At 40.0% G+C, this 21,015-nt stretch overlaps 1 protein-coding gene across 4 annotated transcripts in view; it reads right to left on the bottom strand.

Moving 5' to 3' along the window:
- The window catches only part of LOC144044239 (polyamine-transporting ATPase 13A3-like), a 34,398-nt gene extending 13,596 nt beyond the window's left edge, over positions 1-20,802 (bottom strand). For 3 of the 4 annotated variants that reach the window (XM_077558517.1, XM_077558518.1, XM_077558515.1), the window contains exons 1-13: positions 20,672-20,802; positions 11,735-11,797; positions 10,484-10,657; positions 7,390-7,578; positions 7,245-7,315; positions 6,352-6,435; positions 5,581-5,650; positions 5,352-5,486; positions 4,924-4,996; positions 3,718-3,849; positions 2,828-2,995; positions 1,302-1,459; positions 260-448 (exon numbers count right to left, since the gene is read on the bottom strand). In XM_077558517.1, coding sequence (XP_077414643.1) covers positions 260-448; positions 1,302-1,459; positions 2,828-2,995; positions 3,718-3,849; positions 4,924-4,996; positions 5,352-5,486; positions 5,581-5,650; positions 6,352-6,435; positions 7,245-7,315; positions 7,390-7,578; positions 10,484-10,657; positions 11,735-11,785 — 1,494 coding nt within the window. In that variant the 5' untranslated portion in view covers positions 11,786-11,797; positions 20,672-20,802. Of the gene's footprint in view, positions 1-259; positions 449-1,301; positions 1,460-2,827; positions 2,996-3,717; positions 3,850-4,923; positions 4,997-5,351; positions 5,487-5,580; positions 5,651-6,351; positions 6,436-6,553; positions 6,874-7,244; positions 7,316-7,389; positions 7,579-10,483; positions 10,658-11,734; positions 11,798-20,671 lie in introns of those variants that run through there. The other variant, XM_077558519.1, reaches the window with a different exon arrangement.
- Between the last annotated feature and the right edge of the window lie 213 nt (positions 20,803-21,015).

Genomic DNA, 21,015 nt, shown 5'->3' with positions numbered 1-21,015 from the left:
CACTTGAAACACAAATAGGAGGACTCCACACCTAAAACTTAAGAACTGAAGAACCCTTTGGAAAAAATGTGAAAGATTCCAGCAACCTCGATTTAACTTTTGCAGATTACCATGACCTAGATGAATGAGAATCTAAACAGACACGAGTACTCACAAAAACTTTAGGGTGTTGGGCTTTTAGGTGAGAGTTCAGGATGGAACTAAAAGGCACTACTAGTAGGAAGCGTACAAAAACTGAATGCAAAGAAACGAAGCCCACCTTGTCAAAGCAGACCAGGTTCAGTTGACCTGAGATGTTGATCCTCTGCGGACTGAAACAAAAGATCCCGACTCGCTTCATACGTCGCTGTGCGTGTATAAGACCGGCAGTCAAGGCCACGGGTATGATCGGAGGCACGGCAATAAGAGTAATGTTCAGAGCGTCGTAGATGACTGCCTGAACAGGAACCTGGGTGAGATGCACAAAGGGGCACACACACATTACAATTTCATGGTACTGTATGGATCCTTTCATAATGTTTGTAAACAACAGACGCCATGATACTTCCGGGTGGCAGAAAAGTTTTGATTGATTTTGAAATTGACTGCCGCTGATGAACTGCAATGATACGATTACAACAAAAAATTGTTCACTGCCAGATACTGTACATCGCAAAAGGGTTACGATTTTTTTTCAATTTCCTTCAAAATAAAAAAATAATTTCAACCCAGTGGATCCTGTGAATGAGAAGGATAAGTGAACTGAATGTTGTAAATAGTTATACAGAGAAGATTGCATGACTGCCCTGCGTCACAGTGGCAACTCGCAGGGACAGGCTTGGAGCCAAACCTCCATCTGGGTTTGTGGAATTCATTTCCCACAGGTATGTATAAAATGTTTGGTCGGCTTGTCTGAGTGATTTAGCAAAACATAATGGATTGCCTGCTAGCTAACATCAGCTCTATAGCACAATATCTATTTCGCCGTTTAAAGAGCACATCTGCACCATTAAGGACTGAAAAGTCAGTTAGCAAGTCCCTCAATGATTATGTTAACTATGTCTGAATTTCCACCATGTTCCTTGTACCTTGGAAACAATTCCCCCTCAGTTAAAATCTGCTTTACCAACTGGCACTTCACACATCTATACTTAACTACAGCCGTAGAGAAAGAGGCTACAATCATCTTTCATGCCATGTGTCCTGTTTTCTCAATCACTCTACCTTGGTGGAATGACATAAAAGGGTTTTAAGACTTCTGCCACTCGGAATTACATGTGACGTCATGTTGCAAAATAGCTGATGAATGTGAGAAGTGATACCCCCAATATGACATCAACGATGATGGCGTAGAAGAAACCAAGCACTGCCAACACCACCATGCACATTAGGAACTGTGTAGCATCACGGTGCAGTTTGAAGTTGGTGGGTTTCGGGTAGAGGATGGAGCGCACAAGCTGGCCCTTTTCTGTACTAAAGCCTGTTGGATCATGAACAATGAATGTACGCATATTAGTAAGGCAAAACGGTTAATGAATGGTTTTTTTTGTGTCCAATCTTAGCATACACTTTCTAATATTCATTAAAAGTTAGAAACCTTCCATGGTAATTAATGGGAATAAACCAGGAATGTTCTAAATTAAAACTTCTAGGATTAGGGTTAGGGTTAGGGTTAGAAAATTAATTTGCTCATTTTAAGCTAATGCTAGCTTAGTATTGTTAACACTGACATTTTTTGTAAGATGGATATGATTTACTAAATTAAAGTTTTTTTCTTGATAAGGAATTTAAATATAGTTGAGGAAACGTATTTTGCTCATTTTAAGATAATGCTAGCTTAGTTGTTAACACTGACATTATTTGTAAGCTGGATATGATTTACTAAATTAAAGTAGCACTAAGGAACTTTTCAACGTTAATCAAATATTTTCATAACTCTTCTGATGAAACATAGACTTAAAACCAGTTGAATGGTACCTTTGGCATGGCCTGAGGGTGTCTGTATAATTTTAACTGGCACTAAGCAACTTTGAGGTGGAGGTGTGTAAGTGTAAGAACACTGTCGCACAAAAAACTACAAATGTGCTGACTGCTTTATGGCATACGTCACTTCCCCCTTTACCCATTCGTTACAAAGACGGAAGTCATTTTGAATGTGGACGCATGAAAAAAAAAACGACGCAATGCGCTTGCCCTCATGGGAAATGTGGTCTTCCTTCAGGCAGAACATTACCGCTTTTTTTCATATGGCGCCGACATAATCAACAAACTGAAAGTTCCTTAGTGTTGCTTTAAAGGTTGTTTCTTGATTAGGAATTTAAATATAGTTGAGGAAACTTATTTTGCTAATTTTAAGGTAATGCTAGCTTAGTATTGCTAGCACTGACATGTTTTTGGAAGTTGGATAGGAGTTCTCTGTTAATTTAAAAATCGCGCTTGTATATGTTTGTGAGGGGCATGGCATTGGTCAAAGCAACAGGTGTGGCTGGGGCGTGGAGGGAGAAGGGGGGGGGGGGGTTTCATGACGTAAGGCTGCATTCAAATCTTGTTAGCAGTTTTAACATTGCAAATTCCCTATTGAAGCAATAGCAACATTCTCGTATCTGGGCAAGGACAGCTCTCTACTGTAGTTTATCTATTTATACACAGTACTATGCTTGAATGTGAGATCTTGTCATTAAAACACTCTTATGTTTCCATGCATTCCCATAAAGGCCCATTATTTTCACCTACTTCATTGAATATTTCCAGTTTGGGATACAGGTACGTCCAGAATTCCTAGGCTAAACAACTCAAATTCAGCAGAAACTTTCCAGATATTTTCCACCTTTAAAACTAGTGTCCTCACCAGTTCTGACCACGACCACCTTCACCAGCTCGCCAGCATAGTAACGGCTTTGAATCACATGTGAGCCACAGAAGAGGGTGTGTCGCTTGTGTTCCTCCGTAGTGTAGATCCTCTCTGAGTCATTGCCTGAACTTGGCAAACTGGTCTTAGTAATAGGTACGCTCTCTCCTAGAGAACCAGACAGAAATCCAAGAAATGTCAATTAGGGTCAAAGGAATGTTTGACTAAGGGAGGGGTAAAATTCTTGTTTTCAAATGACTCTATTGTAGTGAATGTAAAATTATTTTAAAACACATTTTTAGACTTTCGGCTGCTACACAGAGCTATGTATGCACAAGCGCTTTATCAAAAACAGTCGAGTGGACCATATTAACAATGGGACTGTTTTTGTCAGCCAATCAAATTTCAAATTTGCCCCATGTTGTCATTGTCAGCTAGCTAGCCCACAATGTCAGTATTTTCCCATTTTCGGATTTGTTGGTCAGGGCAAAACTGTTCCAGGCAAGTTCAACTAGCAAAAACACGCTAAGACATTTAACCAGAAAGTGGTGAGTATGAAGTATGTCATCACAAGACACAAGCTCAGTCAACATGGCCAGTTCAGAATCATTTTATTAAATTGCTTTACGCTTTTCTCATGTTAAATGATAGCAATTTTGAACTGTAGCAGATGATGTACATGGCACAGTTTTATGCTGTTATATAGTATTTTTGTATCACATTCAAAATTTCTATAACCATGTGACAGTTATAGTATAAGAGGTCTATTGAGGATGGTAAGTCCCCACAGCCTGGCCTGCATCTCTGAGGTGTGCCCACATTAAATAATTTGGCATTTTTAGTAAGACCCCAATCCTCCGAATGTAAACAAAAATATGTGGAAGGTCAACCTGTCAACATGCTCTCATTCACAATGCAGGTGCCACAGATGAGAACGGCGTCACAGGGCATGATCATCCCATTGGCTGGAATAGTGATGACATCACCGGGTACCAGCTCAGTCGACATGACCTGTTCAACATCTGGAATCAAGACAAATTACTGATTAGTCTGAATTCCAGACCAACACCTCAGACCATATTAACTCATTCACTGCCATAAATTCATTTTAACTATTTCTATTAGTTTAAAATTGTTTCCACTTTCGTTAACAAGAGTATGAAAACCTAGAATAAAATGTCTTTTAGAACAGATATAAAATTTGTGATTAATCGAGAGTTAACTAGCGAAGTCAAGCAATTAATTACAATTAAACATTTTAATCGCCTGAAGCCCCTCATTTTTAATAATCTTTTCTTTTTTTTAATATTTTCTTTTAAATAAATAAATAAAAATTAACTAGTGAAGTCATGCGATTAATTACAATTAAAAAATGCCCTGACGCCCCTAATTTTTTATAATCTTTTTTTCTTTCTTTTTTTTTAAAGAAAAGATTCAAACAAAAGCAAATATTTGTTTTAAAGAAAATATATTTAAAAAAAAAAAAGATTATTAAAAATTAGGGCCGATTAAAATTTATAATTGTAATTAATCGCATGACTTCACTAGTTAACTCACGATTAATCACAAATTTTATATCTGTTTTTAATATACAATAAAACAAATTCTAGGTTTTCATACTCTTGTTAACAAAAGTGGAAAACAATGTTAAACTAATAGAAATAATCCAAATTAATTTTTAAGTCTAAAGCCGTCAATGGCAGTAAATGAGTTAAAAGGAATGTTACTACAGTGGTACCACGACTTAATTCACATGGTACAAAATTTATACCTGTACGTATGTATATGAAATTTTGAAATTAATTGGAAGTCCACTACCAAATTCCACACATATTATAATAATTTTAAAAAATCTATTAATTACAACTCTAAGTACAACTCCTTGCTCACATGCATTACAGAAACTTGTGCCATTTTTATTTATTTATTTTACTTCACTCAAGTGACAAGGGTATCTGGAGTGTCCTTGTAACTCAAATTTTGCCAACAACAACAAAAATACTCATAACTCAAAAACGTTCCCAAGCTGCCACTGTATCTGAAAACACACAGATTTAATTTCATAACAGAATTCAGGGAACTAATGGAACACGTGCCTTTATTTCTTCTGCTCACTGAAACTGGCATCATACTGTGTGCGACCACCAAGTTATGCAATTTCACATAATGCTGGAATGAGAGAGGTGAGAGAAGAAAAGATTTAGGGTTCCAAGTATTAAAAAGCAATCGGGGCTGCAGACAGTATCGCCTGACAGAGATTACTGCTACATATGTCACACGGCATTTCCATGTTAAGTTGAACTGCTGCCAAACGTGCAAATTGGGTCACATGAAATATGCTTTGACGTCACAGTTTAAACACGCAAGATAACGAATTTTAGCCATTTTTGTGCACACACATAAACACACAAATCTGCAGATAAAGTATCGTCAATATATATCAACAATTTTTTATCTCGTAAGAATAGCAGACTACAAGAGGAAAGGTTCAATTGGTTCAATTGGATGGTTCAATTTTACTCACCTTTCTGATGGTATACAAAGAAACAGCTATTAAAAGTAAAGAAAAAATTAACATGCTAAGAGAATAATGGAAGTAGTCCTGAACAGCCCACAGAATAATAGCAAAGAGCTGGAAGATGTAAAACGGGTTCAAGACCTTGAGGGAAGAAGAGAAAATAAATGATCATTAAAGAATAAATGAGGCAAAAGAAAACTGTAAACAAATGACCTTTTCTTATCCCAAAACGTACCTCTTTTACAAAGAGTTTGAATAAAGATGGCACTTGGACATCAATCTCATTCTTGCCAAAAAACAAAGCTCTGCAGACAACAAGCAGTGGGTCTGATTGAACAGCATTTTTGAAGGATTTCTGAGAACGGTTCGTAAAGGAGCAGTCAAGTCAAATATTTTATTTAAAATAATATTTTCTATGCGCCCTACTCTCAACCCAGTATTCTGATTAGTGATTAATATTGCATTTGCGGAATATCATTTAAGCAGAAAAAACACCATCTCGGGCTGCCATTTTGCTTTGAACTTTAAGTTGCTGTCGACTGGAAATGGCATCACAGTGGCTGGGCTCACCTGTTATCTGGGTTTGGTCATGTGACATTTGCCAGCTGAGCCCTTGGGCACTGTGATGTCATTTTCAGTCCAGACAAGCCAAAATGGCAGCCCCCTAAAATTTGACTTGACTCCCCCTTTAATGAATTAAAAGCAATGTGGGATTTATGAATAGGTTTTAAATTTCAACAAAGTCCTCTTTGTGATAAAGGTATCATAGTATTTTAAATCTGATTAAATTCTACAACATAAAATCACTCTCAATCATGACACACTTACATGTGTAACTATTAAGTGGAGTGATGTTAAGGAAACATGCATGGGTGAATGCCACATTCTTTTTGTAGGTGGGAACAATTTGTTCTTAAGAAACATTTGGGATTACAAATGAGGCCTTGGTGTTTCCAGTAAATGTATTTGTCATCCAAGTCCAAGGAAAAATGTAGAATGTTGGTACCTGTAGTCTTGTGTTGTTTTTGTGAGTCCGTAGCTGTGGTTTCTGTGAATGGCTGCACAGCTCTCCTTTAAGTCCACTAAGCCCCTAAAAAGTCACATGATCGTTATTTCGGCTTTCATTAAATAGATCAACGATTTTTCAAAGTGTGCGCAAAAGAATTGCTTTCTATGGTAAGTACAGTTCACTTGTATTTAACTTTTACATTTCCAAGGCAGGAGTTCAAGCCGCGCATGAGCTCGGCGTCCGTCAGCCAAAGGAGCCCTGGAATCCTGTTAACTCGCAAGCTAGCTAGTAACTAGCGCATAAAGCTATAGTGGCTTACAATATAAACAGGCCCACTACGCTACTGTAATTTATTGTTGGTCATGATGGTGGTACTTAGAAAGCCAAAGCCAAAGCCAAGTATTATTTGAGGTGGTACTTGGTGTAAAATAAAAAAAAAGAACAAAAATTAACTCATTCACTGCCATTGACGACATATATCAAAAATTCATGTGAACTATTTCTATTATTTTAACTTTTTTCTCTCCATTTTTTATGAAAAGCTAGATTTTTTTATTGCACATTTATAACAGATATAAAATTATCATGCAATTAATTACGATTAAACACCCCTTTTTATTCTTTTTCTTTTTTTTAATTAGGCCCGTCAGGCGATTTCAATTTTTTATTGTATTTAATCACATGACTAACGATTAATCACAAATATTATATCTGTTCTAAATTTACAATACATTTTTCCTAGGTGTTCATACTCTTGTTAGCAAGATTTTTTTTTTAAACTAATAGAAATAGTTCAAATGAATTTTTGACGTCTATAGTCGTCAATGGCAGTGAATGAGTTAAAAACTACACAAGACCAGTCATGGCAAGGTGTTTTACGGGATTCATACTTAAATGTTTCAAATTCCTGTGTCCCTTCATTCCAGTAGTATTTGATGCTGTGGAGAGTGAAGTAGTTGACCTATGAAGACGACAGAGGGAAATGGGTAGTCTGGCTCATAATAGCATTTTTACATAAATCAGTACAGTTCTCACAATGTTTGCAGGTTCTCTGAGGTAGAATTTCTCATTTTGCTCCTTCTGTTCAACAATGAGTTGGTGGTGGTAGTGGTGGTGTCCATTCAGTAAGTGAGCTGCGGACTGATGATCCACACTATCGAAGGGGGTCTTCCCAGGAGCCAACATCACATGTACTCTGGCACGAGCCCACAGCCTGAAATCGTCCTGTGAAAGCAATGGAAACAAATTTGCCTCCCATCTTGGCTCAAATATATTTGATCTAGTCTGTTATCATTGAACATGTAAGCTGAGGTGAACATAAGTGACATGAAAAAATGGCACTTACAGGCAGCTCCTTAGATTTGGTATCAATTTCAGTAACAACATAACAATAAATAGCATTTAGCTTTTTAAAAAATAAGTGACTTTGGATAACTTATTTGCACATTTATAACAATAGTTGCAAACTTTGAGATATATTACATAGTTGAATCAAAATATTAAATGTTACACCTGAATGTTAAATCTACATATACATGTTAACTCTTTGACTGCCAAAAACGTTAAATAACGTTTAGTAAAATCCTACGGAGGAGTGCCAAAGACGTTAAAAGACGTTTGTTTCAAGACGGAGCATTTGGGTGAAACTAACCATTTTCTATTGTTGATTACTGAAAAAACGGAATAAGGTAGAAACTAACTTTTTTTCTGATGAAAGATGAGAGTCCAATCTTTCATTTGGTAGTATGTGTGTTTCCATAGTCCAAACACAACATTTTCTGTGGACCTTGAAAGATCAGTCAAAATGCTTAAATCGGCTGGCACTGACGGCCTCCCTTTTCTGAAAACGTCTGGCAGTCAAAGAGTTAAATCTAGATCTAAATGCTAAATCTTAGTGTTAAATTGAAATCTGAACATTGAAATCTGAATCTAAATGTTAACTATAAAGCGACACTAAGGAACGACTGATGGCGGGAACCCTGCCACACAAAAATCTACAAATGCGCTGACTGCTTTACGGCATATGTCACTGCCCATTCGTGACAAAGACGGAAGCTGATTTCAATGTCTAAGCGCAATTACTGTTGTCATGGCAGAAGCTGCAAAACATTTGTCTGAGGATAGAAAGGAAAGAAAAGAAAAGAAAAGAAAAAGGGAGACTACCTGAATAAAAGAACACTGAATGATTGGCCCAGTTTAAGATTTAACATTTAGCGTGACCCTAGTAAAGATAAACGGTTCACAGAATTTAAATTCAATTCTATTCAATATTTATTTGAAAGATTTAACAATTACACGTAAAATTTAATTAACATGTAGGTGTAATATTTAATATTTGAATTTAACTATTTAATACACATCTAAGATGACAAATATTGTACATTCTGATTCAAAATTCACAGCATTTTTTTAAACATTGAAGCTCTAACGTGACAAATTATTTTCACCATGAACCGCTTTATAAATGTCACCTCACATACTGTATATGACTTGTTTCGGATGTGTGCAATTTTTCTTTTTCTTTTTTTTTTGCCTCTTGCAAACAGGTTTGCTGAACATTTTTTCAGCCATGCCCCGACCTGCATGCCTCGCATATACTGTCTGTGATTGATCCCGTTTTTGTGTGTGCGCGCGCATCGACTGACGCGATCAAGGGTAGCTCTAAAAAACGTGTGATGGCATGAAAAAATGAACACCATAGAATTATTGTAAAACCATAAAAGTTAGTACAGCTCCAAAAACATGATAGCATGTTAAAAAAAAAAATCCATAGTTGTAAAACTGTTAAAAGTGTGTATGGGAGTCGTTCCTATCTCAGCTCCTTCTTGTGCAGAATTTGCACATTCCCGTTGTGCTTGTGTGCGTTTTCTCCTTGCGGTTTTCTAAAATTAATTGAAAACTCAAACTCACATTTATGCCAATGGACCTGTGAATGATTGTTTGTTCTATACGTGCCTTGAAATTGTGCTCCGTCTCTCACACAAAGTCAGCTGGAGTAGACTCTAGCTCCCACGTGATTATCATGAAGATAAGCGTTACAGAAAATGAATAAAAGACGGAAGTGAAGTTGAAAGAAGTCAATTACATCAGAGCCATGAGAAACATTGACCAAGGCAAATACAATTGACGGTAAAGAAGAAAGAAAGTGGTGAATTGGTGTTAGTCAGAGTGGTCCTAAAACAAAAAGGTACATACCTATTAGGGGTGTGCCAAAAAAATCGATTCGCATAAGAATCGCAATTCTCATTTAGTACAATCCAGAATAAATTTTAAATGTCACAAAATAGATTTTATTTAAATTATTTTATACTGTCTTCCCTTTGTGTGTGCCTTTAATGGGAGCGCTGTTCATGTTGTACCCAATTTGGCCACTTAGGGGCAGTGTGGTTCCACGCGGTCTGATACACTCTTAAGTTGTAGCCACATTAGAGAGTAGAAGGAAAAAGTCACAATCAAGTCATTCCAATAAAAAATGTTTTTTTTGCAGCGTGGAACCGTTCTTTTGAGTGATAAAAGTGCCGCGAGTAGCGCGCTGATTAGCATTAGCGAGTCAGACTGGAGTAGATCATTACGATAAATTGAAGCAAAAATCATTGTCAATCAAATCAATGTGAATGAAAATTTTTCCTCAATCGAAAATCGATTCTGAATCGAATCGCACACCCAAAAATCGGAATCGAATCGTGAGACATTCAAAGATTCCCACCCCTAATACCTACATAGGTGGCAGGCAGACACAACACTAAACCACTTACTCCACCCTACCTTCGGGCCAATTAAAAGCTGTAACAAACTTGAGAGGCATCCTCTAAATCTGTCATCCATGCATACTTTACCTATGACTCACCAGGTGCTGGAGTGCTGCATTTTTTTCTTAGCTACCATCAATGAATAGAGATTCAAATATGATTACTTGATCAAGTTGTGCGAAACGGTAAGTTGGCATATTGCAGGATGGGCAAGAAGGTGCAGGTACAAATACTTCTGGATTCAACTGTAAATCCCTGCGGAATCACATCTGAAATGAGCTTGTCTGGACTTGACACTGCTGATGAAGACATGTAGGAACGTGTGACCGCGAGCACGGCAATGACATCCGCACAGGCATTTGCACTTTGTCCAAGCGTACCGTGGTCCTGAGTAGCAGTGTTTGCGCTTCCCGCAGTGAGCTGAGCGTGCAGGTGGCTTTGACGCCCCACTCGGGCAGCCAGTAGAGCAGCAGCAGCAGGAGACCACCGGAGCAAATGGCACCAACACCCACCAGGATCATTTTCCACAGGCAAGGCCGGTAACCCCACACCTCCTGTATGCCCAAATTAACAGATTTTTTTTTAATACCTTTAACTCTTTCACTTTTCTGACTGAATCAAAGCATTCAACTTCAAGTCTCATATTCCAACATTTCAAATAGCATTTTAGTTTAACGTCAACACAATATTAACAGAGACTGCATTGTCTGGTAATTGATGACCGCTTAAAGGGGAAGTCGACATCCCCAAAAATGATTGACAATAATATGTTTTATGCAGCACCGCTAGTCTAAATACGGTATTCTGGTTAATATTGTGTGAGTGGAATATGAGTTAAGCAGCCAAATCCAGCAGTTTTTTATCAATGTCAGATGGTGGCCATTTTGTCACTTGCTGTTGAGTGACAACGACATAACACTTGCTCATGTAAAAACCAATCACAGCTCAGCTTCAGAAAACCGGTGAACTGTGATTGGTCGTTGCCTGATCCCTGAGCAACTGTGATGTCATCTTCTGTCGACAGTAAGTGGCAAAATGGCCGCCCCCTGAGATGGATAAAAACAGCTGGATTTTGCTGCATAACTCATATTCCACAAATGTAATATTAATCAGAATGTCGTTCTTAAGACTAGTGAGGTTACATATTATTGTGAAGATATATTTATGGTTGACTTCCCCTTTAAAAATGTATATACGAATCCATTATTTACATAGTATCAGTGTCGCTCACGCCATGTTTTTGATTGTGGTCTATATCAACCCGGTTGAGTGAGCATCGATGTTCACTACTTTTCAGAGTGCATTGTGGGTCATTTTGAGCGCCCTACATTTTCCCTCCCTGGACATTCGGAGATCCCTACAAAATGGCGTAACACCGTCAGTAGGGCACTATATAGGGGGTCGGGTGCACATTCGGACACAGTCTATGTCTCTCAACCGAGATGGATGAGTAGCCATCTATCCTTCTTAAGGTTATCTGAGGTCGGGTCACGGAACTGCAGCCTAAGCAGAGCGACTTCATCCAGAAACTGTCAAAGAGATAGAGTACCGAAGTGTTCTCATTTCCACCACTTGTATTCATGATCTTTTTGTTTTACTTCCTGCTTGATAAATACATCGGGAATGTTTACCATCTCATCCTCTTGGCCTTGATTGATGAACTTCATTTCTCTGGTCCCCATGCTGACAAAAGACTGTAACGAAAGCACAAGAGAATTTGGCATCTTGTTCTAAAGCACCTCAGTCAGCACTTCTGTATCTAAAAAAATATATATATCGTTTGTTGTTTTTATCCTCATCTATGGCTTAAAAGATTTTCTCATACAAATATGTACTGTAATTACGGCTTTACTACTGCATTAGTCGTTAGTGATAAGCAGAGTTGGGGGGGATCCAGGTCCAAAAAGTAAAAACCCTGACACTGTTTGGCTTTAGCCACAGGTTCTTCTAATCAGCAGGTGGAGACGAGCTTGTTTACCTGCTACTTGAGTAGAAGCACCTGTGGCTAGAGCCAATCAGTGGTAGGGTTTGGACTTTTTGGACCTGGATGTCCCAACCCTGGAGGCGTCACACATTCTGATTTGTATTCACCTTAAATTCATTTAGATGCCAAAATCAATCAGTGTAGGAAATAATATGATCGAAAATTCAAAACCATGTTTATATAAATTATATTTATGAAGAAAAATAGCTGTTGTGTACTGATGGCATTCATCCACACTGAAGTCGAGTGCTGTCCTCTAATAGTCAATATGCCACACAAACAGCAACAGCTGTTTCCCCTTCGCCTTTTCCAAATCATAATTCACCTTCCACCCTGTCCCCCCACACCGACCATAGTCGCTATTCAGCCCCCTCCTCTTCTCTCACCACCATCCACATACCCACCATTTGTATAGCTCAGCTTATTTCACTCGAAAAACAGTCGGGTCAAAAGTGGACCGATCCTCTACTTGGGTCGATTTGAGTCAAAAAATGGGTCTTTCAGCGTAAAACAACTCTAAATATTGGTCAGATCCTTTACTTGGGTCAAAAAAAGTGGGTCATTTTGTATCAAATAACTCAGATAGTTTGGTCGAATTGACTCATAAAATGGATCGGTCCATTTTTGATCCATATTTGGGTTATTTTTGACCCAACTATTTTTAGGGTGTTCATTCCAGTTCACATCACTCATAAAGATTTTAAACTACCACAGTCAGTCAGAGTAATCAGAAGAATCTTATCAAAATCCAACGTCGTTATCTTCCACTTTCTACCCCCGACTGTAACCCAGCAAACTTTGGACTTTTGAATGTCAGATCCCTGAATAACAAATCCTTGTTATGCCATAACTTTATGACTGACCATAACCTGGACTCTGCCATCACTGAGACCTCGCTTGCCCCTGGTAAGGTCGTGTCACTGAAACTGACTGAAGCAACCAAAAGTCATTTGAATATTCATTATATTATAATGAATATTATTATACATTCATTCGTTTGTTATCCTTCTGTTGCTCCTTCCTCTGAATTTTTAGATATAGTTGATCTTACCCAGGCAATACAGGAAACCACCCATTCTAAAGGTCACACGCTGGACCTTGTTTTATATCGTGGTGTAAACCCAAATAATATTGCATCTAAGGATATCTGTATTTCAGACCACAAACTGTTTTTTAACTCAGCCAGCTCTTACTACCTGTTTCTTTTCGTGCTTTTGATTCTATGTCTGCTAACAGGTTTTCTGAACTTTTTAACAACACATCTTTGACTGCCTTCAGCAATGATCTTAACATAGACAATTCTGTTCATAGACTTAGATTCTGCTGCTCTGATTAGAATTAAAAAGCCTTCCAAAGTACAACAGCCCTGGCTCTCAGATGCTACACATTCTCTAAAGGGAAATTGCGGAAGGAAATGGGAAAAAAAACAAGACTGCAGGTGTTTTATGACAATTGGAAAGAATCTATAAAAATGTACCAGAAGGCAGTCAAAGATGCTAGGACAGCATTTTATTCGAATATAATTCTAGAGCATCGTTCTAATCCTAGAATGTTATTTCAAGTTTTAAATTCCATTAGTAATCCTCCGGTTTGCCATTTTAATGATCCATCTACTGAATTATGTGATTTGTTTTGGGGGAAACTGTGAAGATTTAGAATGATTAAAAAAAATACATAAATACTAGCCCCCATGGCATGAATTTTTGGAATAAGTTGGAATTGGAATGATGTGAATCGAATGAATTATGTGGAAGGAGATGCATGCCAAAAAAGTGTGAGGGAAAAAAAATAGGAATAATGTATCGTTGGCATCGGGGCCAACAAACACCTCATAAGTTACATTTTGTCCTTTTTTATCTCCAAAGTTGGAGACATCAGGCAAGGAATCACCATCCCACCTAATATGATCAATCTGGGTAGAGTTATTCCAAGTTATTTTAGCAGTTACGAGTTAGTGTCCCTTTCATTTTTATCAGAGCTGATGCTTCACATGAAGCCAACTACGTGCAGCTTGGATCCTAATCCTGGCAAATTTCTCAAGGAGGTTTTTAATACTCTGGGCCCCACTATTTTATCCATCATTAACAGCTCATTAATCAAGGGTGTAGTTAGTGTTGTTCCGATACTGTTTATTGGCCACCGATACCGATACTCAGTTTTGCAGCCGCCGAAACCTAGGTTGTTGTTTTTTTGGTTCAAAGCATTCAAGGGCCAATAGGATATCTTGGCTCTGCATGCAGTGAACAAGTCACACATCAGCGAATGTCATGCACAAGCAAGACACAAGATGCTGCATCCAAAGTCGTATATTAGCGTCAGAAATAATGGTATTGGCATGTTACTTGTTAGTACTTGCTGATGCAGATACCATTGTTTTTATGCAGTATCGGGGCCTCCGTCATTGGAACACTAGGTGTAGTCCCCGTTGCTTTTAAACATGCTATTATCCAACCTCTTTTAACCCATAAGAACCCAGTCCCATTTTTCCTTAAAGGAAAACAATGTGGAATCTACCACAGACTGGAGTGGATCATATAAAAACACATTTCTGATGTTTTTTTCAGAATAACACTTTTTCATATCAAAGATCTGTGTTGTTACATATATTTCACATTGGGCGTTAGTGGTAAACATGTTCTTTATTTGACAATAAGTAAACATGACAGTTTTTAGTGCTTGGTAACATGAAAATTGCCTTTTATTTGGATTTCAACAACATATATCATAGCTGTGACTTTAATAAGGTTTAACATAAAATTCTTCAGTCATGCTTTGCGTCACAAAATTGTCAACTGTATCAACATAAATAATACTACTTATTTGGAGGCGTTCGTAGCTAGCTACCATGGATACAGAGAACTGAACAACAGACCTGAAAACAAAAATTGTGCAAAAACAAAAAATTAAGTGTCTTAGCCTACGCCGGATGGTAAGACTTGAAACAGTTTTGTTCCTCAGTGAAGCAAAAATTTTCATTTTCAGAGAGTGGTTGCTGCATTGACTTTACAGTGTTTGCAGCGCCCACGTTTGTCACATTTCACAGGCCAATGTGAAACTTGGTCAGAGCGATCATCATCTGGAACTCTAAGGCGAACCCTTTTGGACGGTGGTGGTGGTGGTGGTGAAGATGTGGGATTGAGTCATAGTGGCCTCTTCGTGCCTGATAAAGAATGAGGCTCGTGGCAACCTCTGCCTCGAAGCTCTTTTGTCGAAGTACATTTTTGACACCAAGTAGTTTACAGTCACTGCGGTAGATCAACCATGCATTAACCAGACCTAACATGATAGTGTGCCAGAACAAGGAGAGGTACCACCTCCGTGACCTCATGTGGAACTTGCAGGGAAGCCCAGACTTTCCTCTCCCCAGCCAATTCAACCAGCTCCTTCGACAGGATCCCATGGCGTTCCCAGGCCAGCCGAGAGACATAGACATAGATAGTCTCTCCAGCATGCCCTGGGTCGTCCCCGGAGCCTCTCATCGGTGGTACATGCACGGAACATCTCTCCAGGGAGGCGTCCAGGAGGTATCCGAACCAGATGCCCGAGCCACCTCAACTGATTCTTCTCAACGCGGAGGAGTAGCGGCTCGACTGAGTTCCTCCCGGATGACCGAGCTCCTCACCCTATTTCTAAGGAAGAGCCCGGATACCCTGCGGACGAAACTCATTTTGGCCGCTTGTATCCGGGATCTTGTTCTTTCGGTCACGACCCACAGCTCGTGACCTTAGGTGAGGGTAGGAACGTAGATCGACCAGTAAATCGAGTGCTTTGCCTTTCGACTCAGCTCTTTCTTGACCACAACAGACCGATACAGAGTCCACATCATTGCAGACACTGAACCGATCCGCCTGTTGATCTCCCCCTCCATCCTGCCCTCACTCATAAACAAGACCCCAAGATACTTGAACTCCTCCACTTAAGGCAGGATCTTACCCCCGACCCGGGGAGGGCACTCTACCCTATTCCGACTGAGGACCATGGTCTCGGATTTGGAGGTGCTGATTTTCATCCCAACCGCTTCACACTCGGCTGTGAAATGCTCCAGCAAGAGTTGGAGATAACGGCTTGAAGAAGCCAACTGCACCACATCATCTGCAAAAAGCAGAGATGCAATGTTGAGGCCACCAAACCGGACCCCCTCAACGCCTCGGCTGCGCCTAGAAATTCTGTCCATAAAAGTTAGGAACAGAATCGGTCCAACACTCACTGGAAACTAATTTGACTTACTGCCGGAAATGTGGACCAAACTCTGACATCGGTCGTACAGGGACCGAACAGCCCGTATCAGGGGGCTTGGTACCACGTACTCCCAAAGCACCCCCCACAGGACTACCCGATGGACACATTCAAACACCTTCTCCAAGTCCACAAAGCACATGTTGCTTGGCCGAACTCCCATTCACCCTCGAGGATCCTGCCGAGGGTGTAGAGCTGGTCCACTGTTCCACAGCCGGGACGAAAACCACACTGCTCCTCCTGAATCCGAGATTCAACTTCCCGACGGACGCTCAACCACGACAGCCCCACAAGATCCAAACCCTTTAGGAACTACGGGTGGATCTCATCCACCCCCGAGGCCTTGTCACCGAGGAACTTTCCAACCACCTCAGTGACTTCAACCCCACAGATACGGGAGCCCACCTCAGAGTCCCTAGACCCTACTTCCTCAAAGAAAGACTGAGGAGGTCTTCGAAGTATTCTCCCCACCGATTCACGACGTCCCGAGTCGAGGTCAGCAGCACCCCATCTCCACTATACACAGTGTTAATGGCGAACTGCTTGTCTTTCCTGAGAGGCCGGATGGTTTACCAGAATTTCTTCGAAGCCGTCCAGTAGTCGTTTCTCATGGCCTCACGAGCTCCGAGTTTTTGCCTCAGCGACCGCCGAAGATGCATTCCGCTTAGCCAGTCTGTACCTGTCAGCGGCCTCCGGAGTCCCACAAGCCAAAAAGGCCCAACAGGACTCCTTCTTCAGCTTGACGGCATCCCGTACTGCTGGTGTCTACCAGCAGGTTCGACGATTGCTGCCACGACAGGCACCGACCACCTTACGGCCACAGTTCCAATCAGCCGCCTCAACAATGGAGGCGCGGAACATGGTCCACTCTGACTCAATGTCCCCCACCTCCCCCGGGTCAAGGGAGAAGTTCTGCCGGAGGTGGGTGTTGAAACTCTTTCTGACAGGGGATTCTGCCAGACGTTCCCAGCAGACCTTCACAATATGTTTGGGTCTGCCAGGTCGGACCAGCATTTTACCCCACCATCAAAGCCAACTCACCACCAGGTGATGATCAGTTGACAGCTCCGCCCCTCTCTTCGCCCGAGTGTCCAACACATGCGGCCGCAAATCCGATGACACGACTACAAAGTCGATCATCGAATTGCGGCCTAGGGTGCCCTGGTGCCAAGTGCACATATGGAATCCCTTGTGTTTGAACATAGTGTTCGTTATGGACAGTCCGTGGCAAGCACAGAAGTCCAATAACAAAACACCGCTCGGGTTCTGATCGGGGGCGTTGCTACCAACCACGCCCCTCTCTCTCACAGTCATTGCTCACGTGAGTACTCTGAGCTGCTGTTCGGTGCATAAACACAATTAACAGTCAGGACCCGTCCCCCCACCCGAAGGCGGAGGGAGGCTACCCTCTCGTTCACTGAAGTAAACCCCAACGTACAGGCGCCTAGCTGGGGGCAATAAGTATGCCCACATATATATATTCCCTCTTAAGATGATTGGTACCAGAACCCAATCTCTGTGTGGAGGCGAGTCCGACTATATCTAGTCGAAACTTTTCGGCCTCACACACCAGCTCGGGCTCCTTCCCTGCCAGAGAGGTGACATTCCATGTCCCCAGAGCTAGCTTCAGTAGCGGGGGTCGGACCGTCAAGGCCCTCGCCTTTGGCTGCCACCCAGCTCTCTGCGCACCCGACCCCTCCCACAGGTGGTGAGCCCATGGGAAGGGAGACCCACGTTGCCTTTTCGGGCTGTGCCCGGCCGGGCCCCATGGGTATAGGCCCGGCCACCAGGCGCTCGTCTTCGAGCCCCGCCTCCAGGCCTGGCTCCAGAGGGGGGCCCCGGTGAACCGCGTCTGGGCAAGGGAAACCATGATCCAAAATTGACATTCATCATAGGGGTCTTTTGAGCCATGCTTTGTCTGATCTAAGATCTGTTTGCCATGGGTGACCCTACCAGGGGCATGAAGCCCCAGACAACATAGCTCTTAAGCTCATTGAGACACGCAAACACGATAAAGTGAGGACTCACGGAGAGTGCATAATACACAATAATTTTATATTTACATGTTTCTGTATTAGCATTACATACGAGTGTTTTGTAATACAAACCTAATACTTTCACATTATTTTGTGTTTCTATTTGTTCAGGTACACTTTTGATTGACAGGTAGAACATACTTCAACTAAATATACCAGATTCCAATAAATTAATTGGGTAGATTTTTTTACAATTTTTGTTATTGTGACAAACAGGTCACATCAAGCTTTTCATTCGTATTTTAAGGCTGAAAGCCCAATATGACATGGATGTCGATCCGTGGTTTGATATTACTTTCTTCAAAAATTATGGTGGGACCAAGTTGTCAAATGAGTTTGAAATTACAGATAGGGGAGAGTGGGGTAATTTCTGCCAACGGCCAAGTAGTTCCACCCCTGCTATTTAGAAACCATAGAAGATCATGTGACCACATATTTTTGAAGAGACATCCATTTTGTTCACCTGGTTAAAAAGGGAGACATGTGACTTGAGAGGTAAGCACATATAAGTTAAAAACAATTTTTTTTTGCCCTCCAAAGTAAAATTTCTATGAATAACGTTTTTTTGATAGCTGTGTTTGAACAATAATAGACAACTTTGAAAACTGTTCGCACATTTTACTGCTTTAGTAAGCTATATCATGAGTATATATGGTTAGCAAGATGGTCAAAACAGCTGGGGGATGCATTTTTTCCAAAATGGTGGGCTTGGTAATTTGTACCAAAGGACCTGGGTTAAGTTGTGCCATGATGATTTACTCTATATTAATTTATTCTATTTTATTGTTGTTAAACGGTTATCTTACATTTGGATTTGATCACTAAAAGTATGTGTCATTCTTAATTCTTGACCAAAATTCATCATAACACCAGATACAAAAGGATTCCTCTTGAGTTGGAAAGATCAGTGAAAGAGGAGAAGACCATACATCTGGTTGGAAAGGAGATAAAAATCTTCAGGATGACCATAAAAATAATATAGGGATAAGGGAGAAAAAAAAAACTCCCGAGCACTCAACAAGTGACAAATCTCGTTGTTCTGCTCACTTGGGTTATGTGTCTTCAGAAGTTATTTTTTCCTTGCCAAAATCCACAGAAACAAAACATAATTGTAAAAAAATAAAATAAAGAAAGTGAACAAGAATTGTGACTGACACACCTGAGAATATGGAGTTGGAGAAGGCTCTCAAAGAAAGAAAAGATAAAAAGGCTGAACATGAAAAGAAAAATAATGAAAGAAGAAAAGGCCTCTTATACCTGAAAATCAAAGTTTTGTGTTGAATTTGTCTTCCTTTTAGATAACATTACCATTTGTGAGATTAAAATGACCTTTTTTACTTCAATTATCAATGGTATAATTTACCCCACTGAATTCTGTCTAATGGCACAACCTACCCCACACTGGGGGCAAATTGCGCCACAAAACCACTTTTTTTTTCTAAAGCTATATTTCTCAAACAGATCCAAAGTGATTGCTCCTAGGAATGCACAACATCCTAAACTATAGGAACATATTTCAGTTGGATGCATTCCTGTAATCCCCTTGCTTAAAAGACTATAGTATTAGTAGCACACAGTAGTCAACTAGTGCAGTTTTGCCTCACTAGTAAATGTATTAAAGGAGGTGAATTAGTAGTACATTTATTTACCAGATGCTTTTTTTAATGTGATAAATATCTGTACTTATACTATAAGTCCTACTTAAGTGTAGTGTGATCTTGTGAGTTGTACTTGACAAGAGTTTCATCCTTTTTTTGTGTGAATATTTTAGATAAAAATAAACAGGACTACTACTTTGAGCTGCAGTCGGCTCTATATATATTTGTATTTTTCTCTATTGCTTGCACTATATGGATTTGTTGAAATTGTTGGATCCAATTTTATTCCTTTTCTATCTTTTTGTCTGTGAAGTAGCTCTGATTAAACAATAAATCAAAGCTACCCGTCAGTGCTTGAGTTGTTTTTTATCAAGTATTTTTGGAGGTTATATTATTCGAGTCATTTGCAATACTGGAGTCACATATTTAAAGGGACAGCACTCATAGTTGAGTACATTTTGTGGCTGCCTTTACCTCTGCTGTTAACGACACGTTCGTTATTGTTAATTAGTCTCTAGACACATGGTCTGCAGAGATCAAAGTGCTCAATTACAATCCAATGATTTTTTTTTACATTTCAAGTAGCATGTATCCGACATGAGTAAACACGTGAAACAATCTGCATGTCCAAACTAACAAAATTGCGTCAATGCAGAGTAGTTCCTTTCCACGGAAATCAACATTAATACAATTAAACAATCAATAATTACGTACCTTTTATTTGTCCCGTGCTGACTCTTTCTCCATACACGGAATTAAATGAGCGTACCTGTACCTCGACATTTCTCTTCTGACGAAGTCTGCTGTTATGTTGTCTTCTTTAATAATCAGGACACACCTCTAAGATTTCTCTCTCTCTCTCACTCTCTCGAAGTGGCACAGGTCGCGTCACGGCTGCATAAAGACAAAATAGATCATCCAAACAGATAGAAATCAGATAAGCTTCGCATAATTTGCATACGGATATCGCACACGTTAAAAGTGAATGGACGCTTTATCTCCGAATGCTGACGTAGCTACACTACTTCTTCTAGTACTACTACAATACAGAAACAAAA

Source organism: Vanacampus margaritifer, chromosome 2, assembly GCF_051991255.1.
Source record: "Vanacampus margaritifer isolate UIUO_Vmar chromosome 2, RoL_Vmar_1.0, whole genome shotgun sequence".
NCBI lineage: Eukaryota > Metazoa > Chordata > Actinopteri > Syngnathiformes > Syngnathidae > Vanacampus > Vanacampus margaritifer.
Note: the sequence above shows the minus strand (reverse complement) of the source record. Positions and strands in the feature narration are given on the sequence as shown.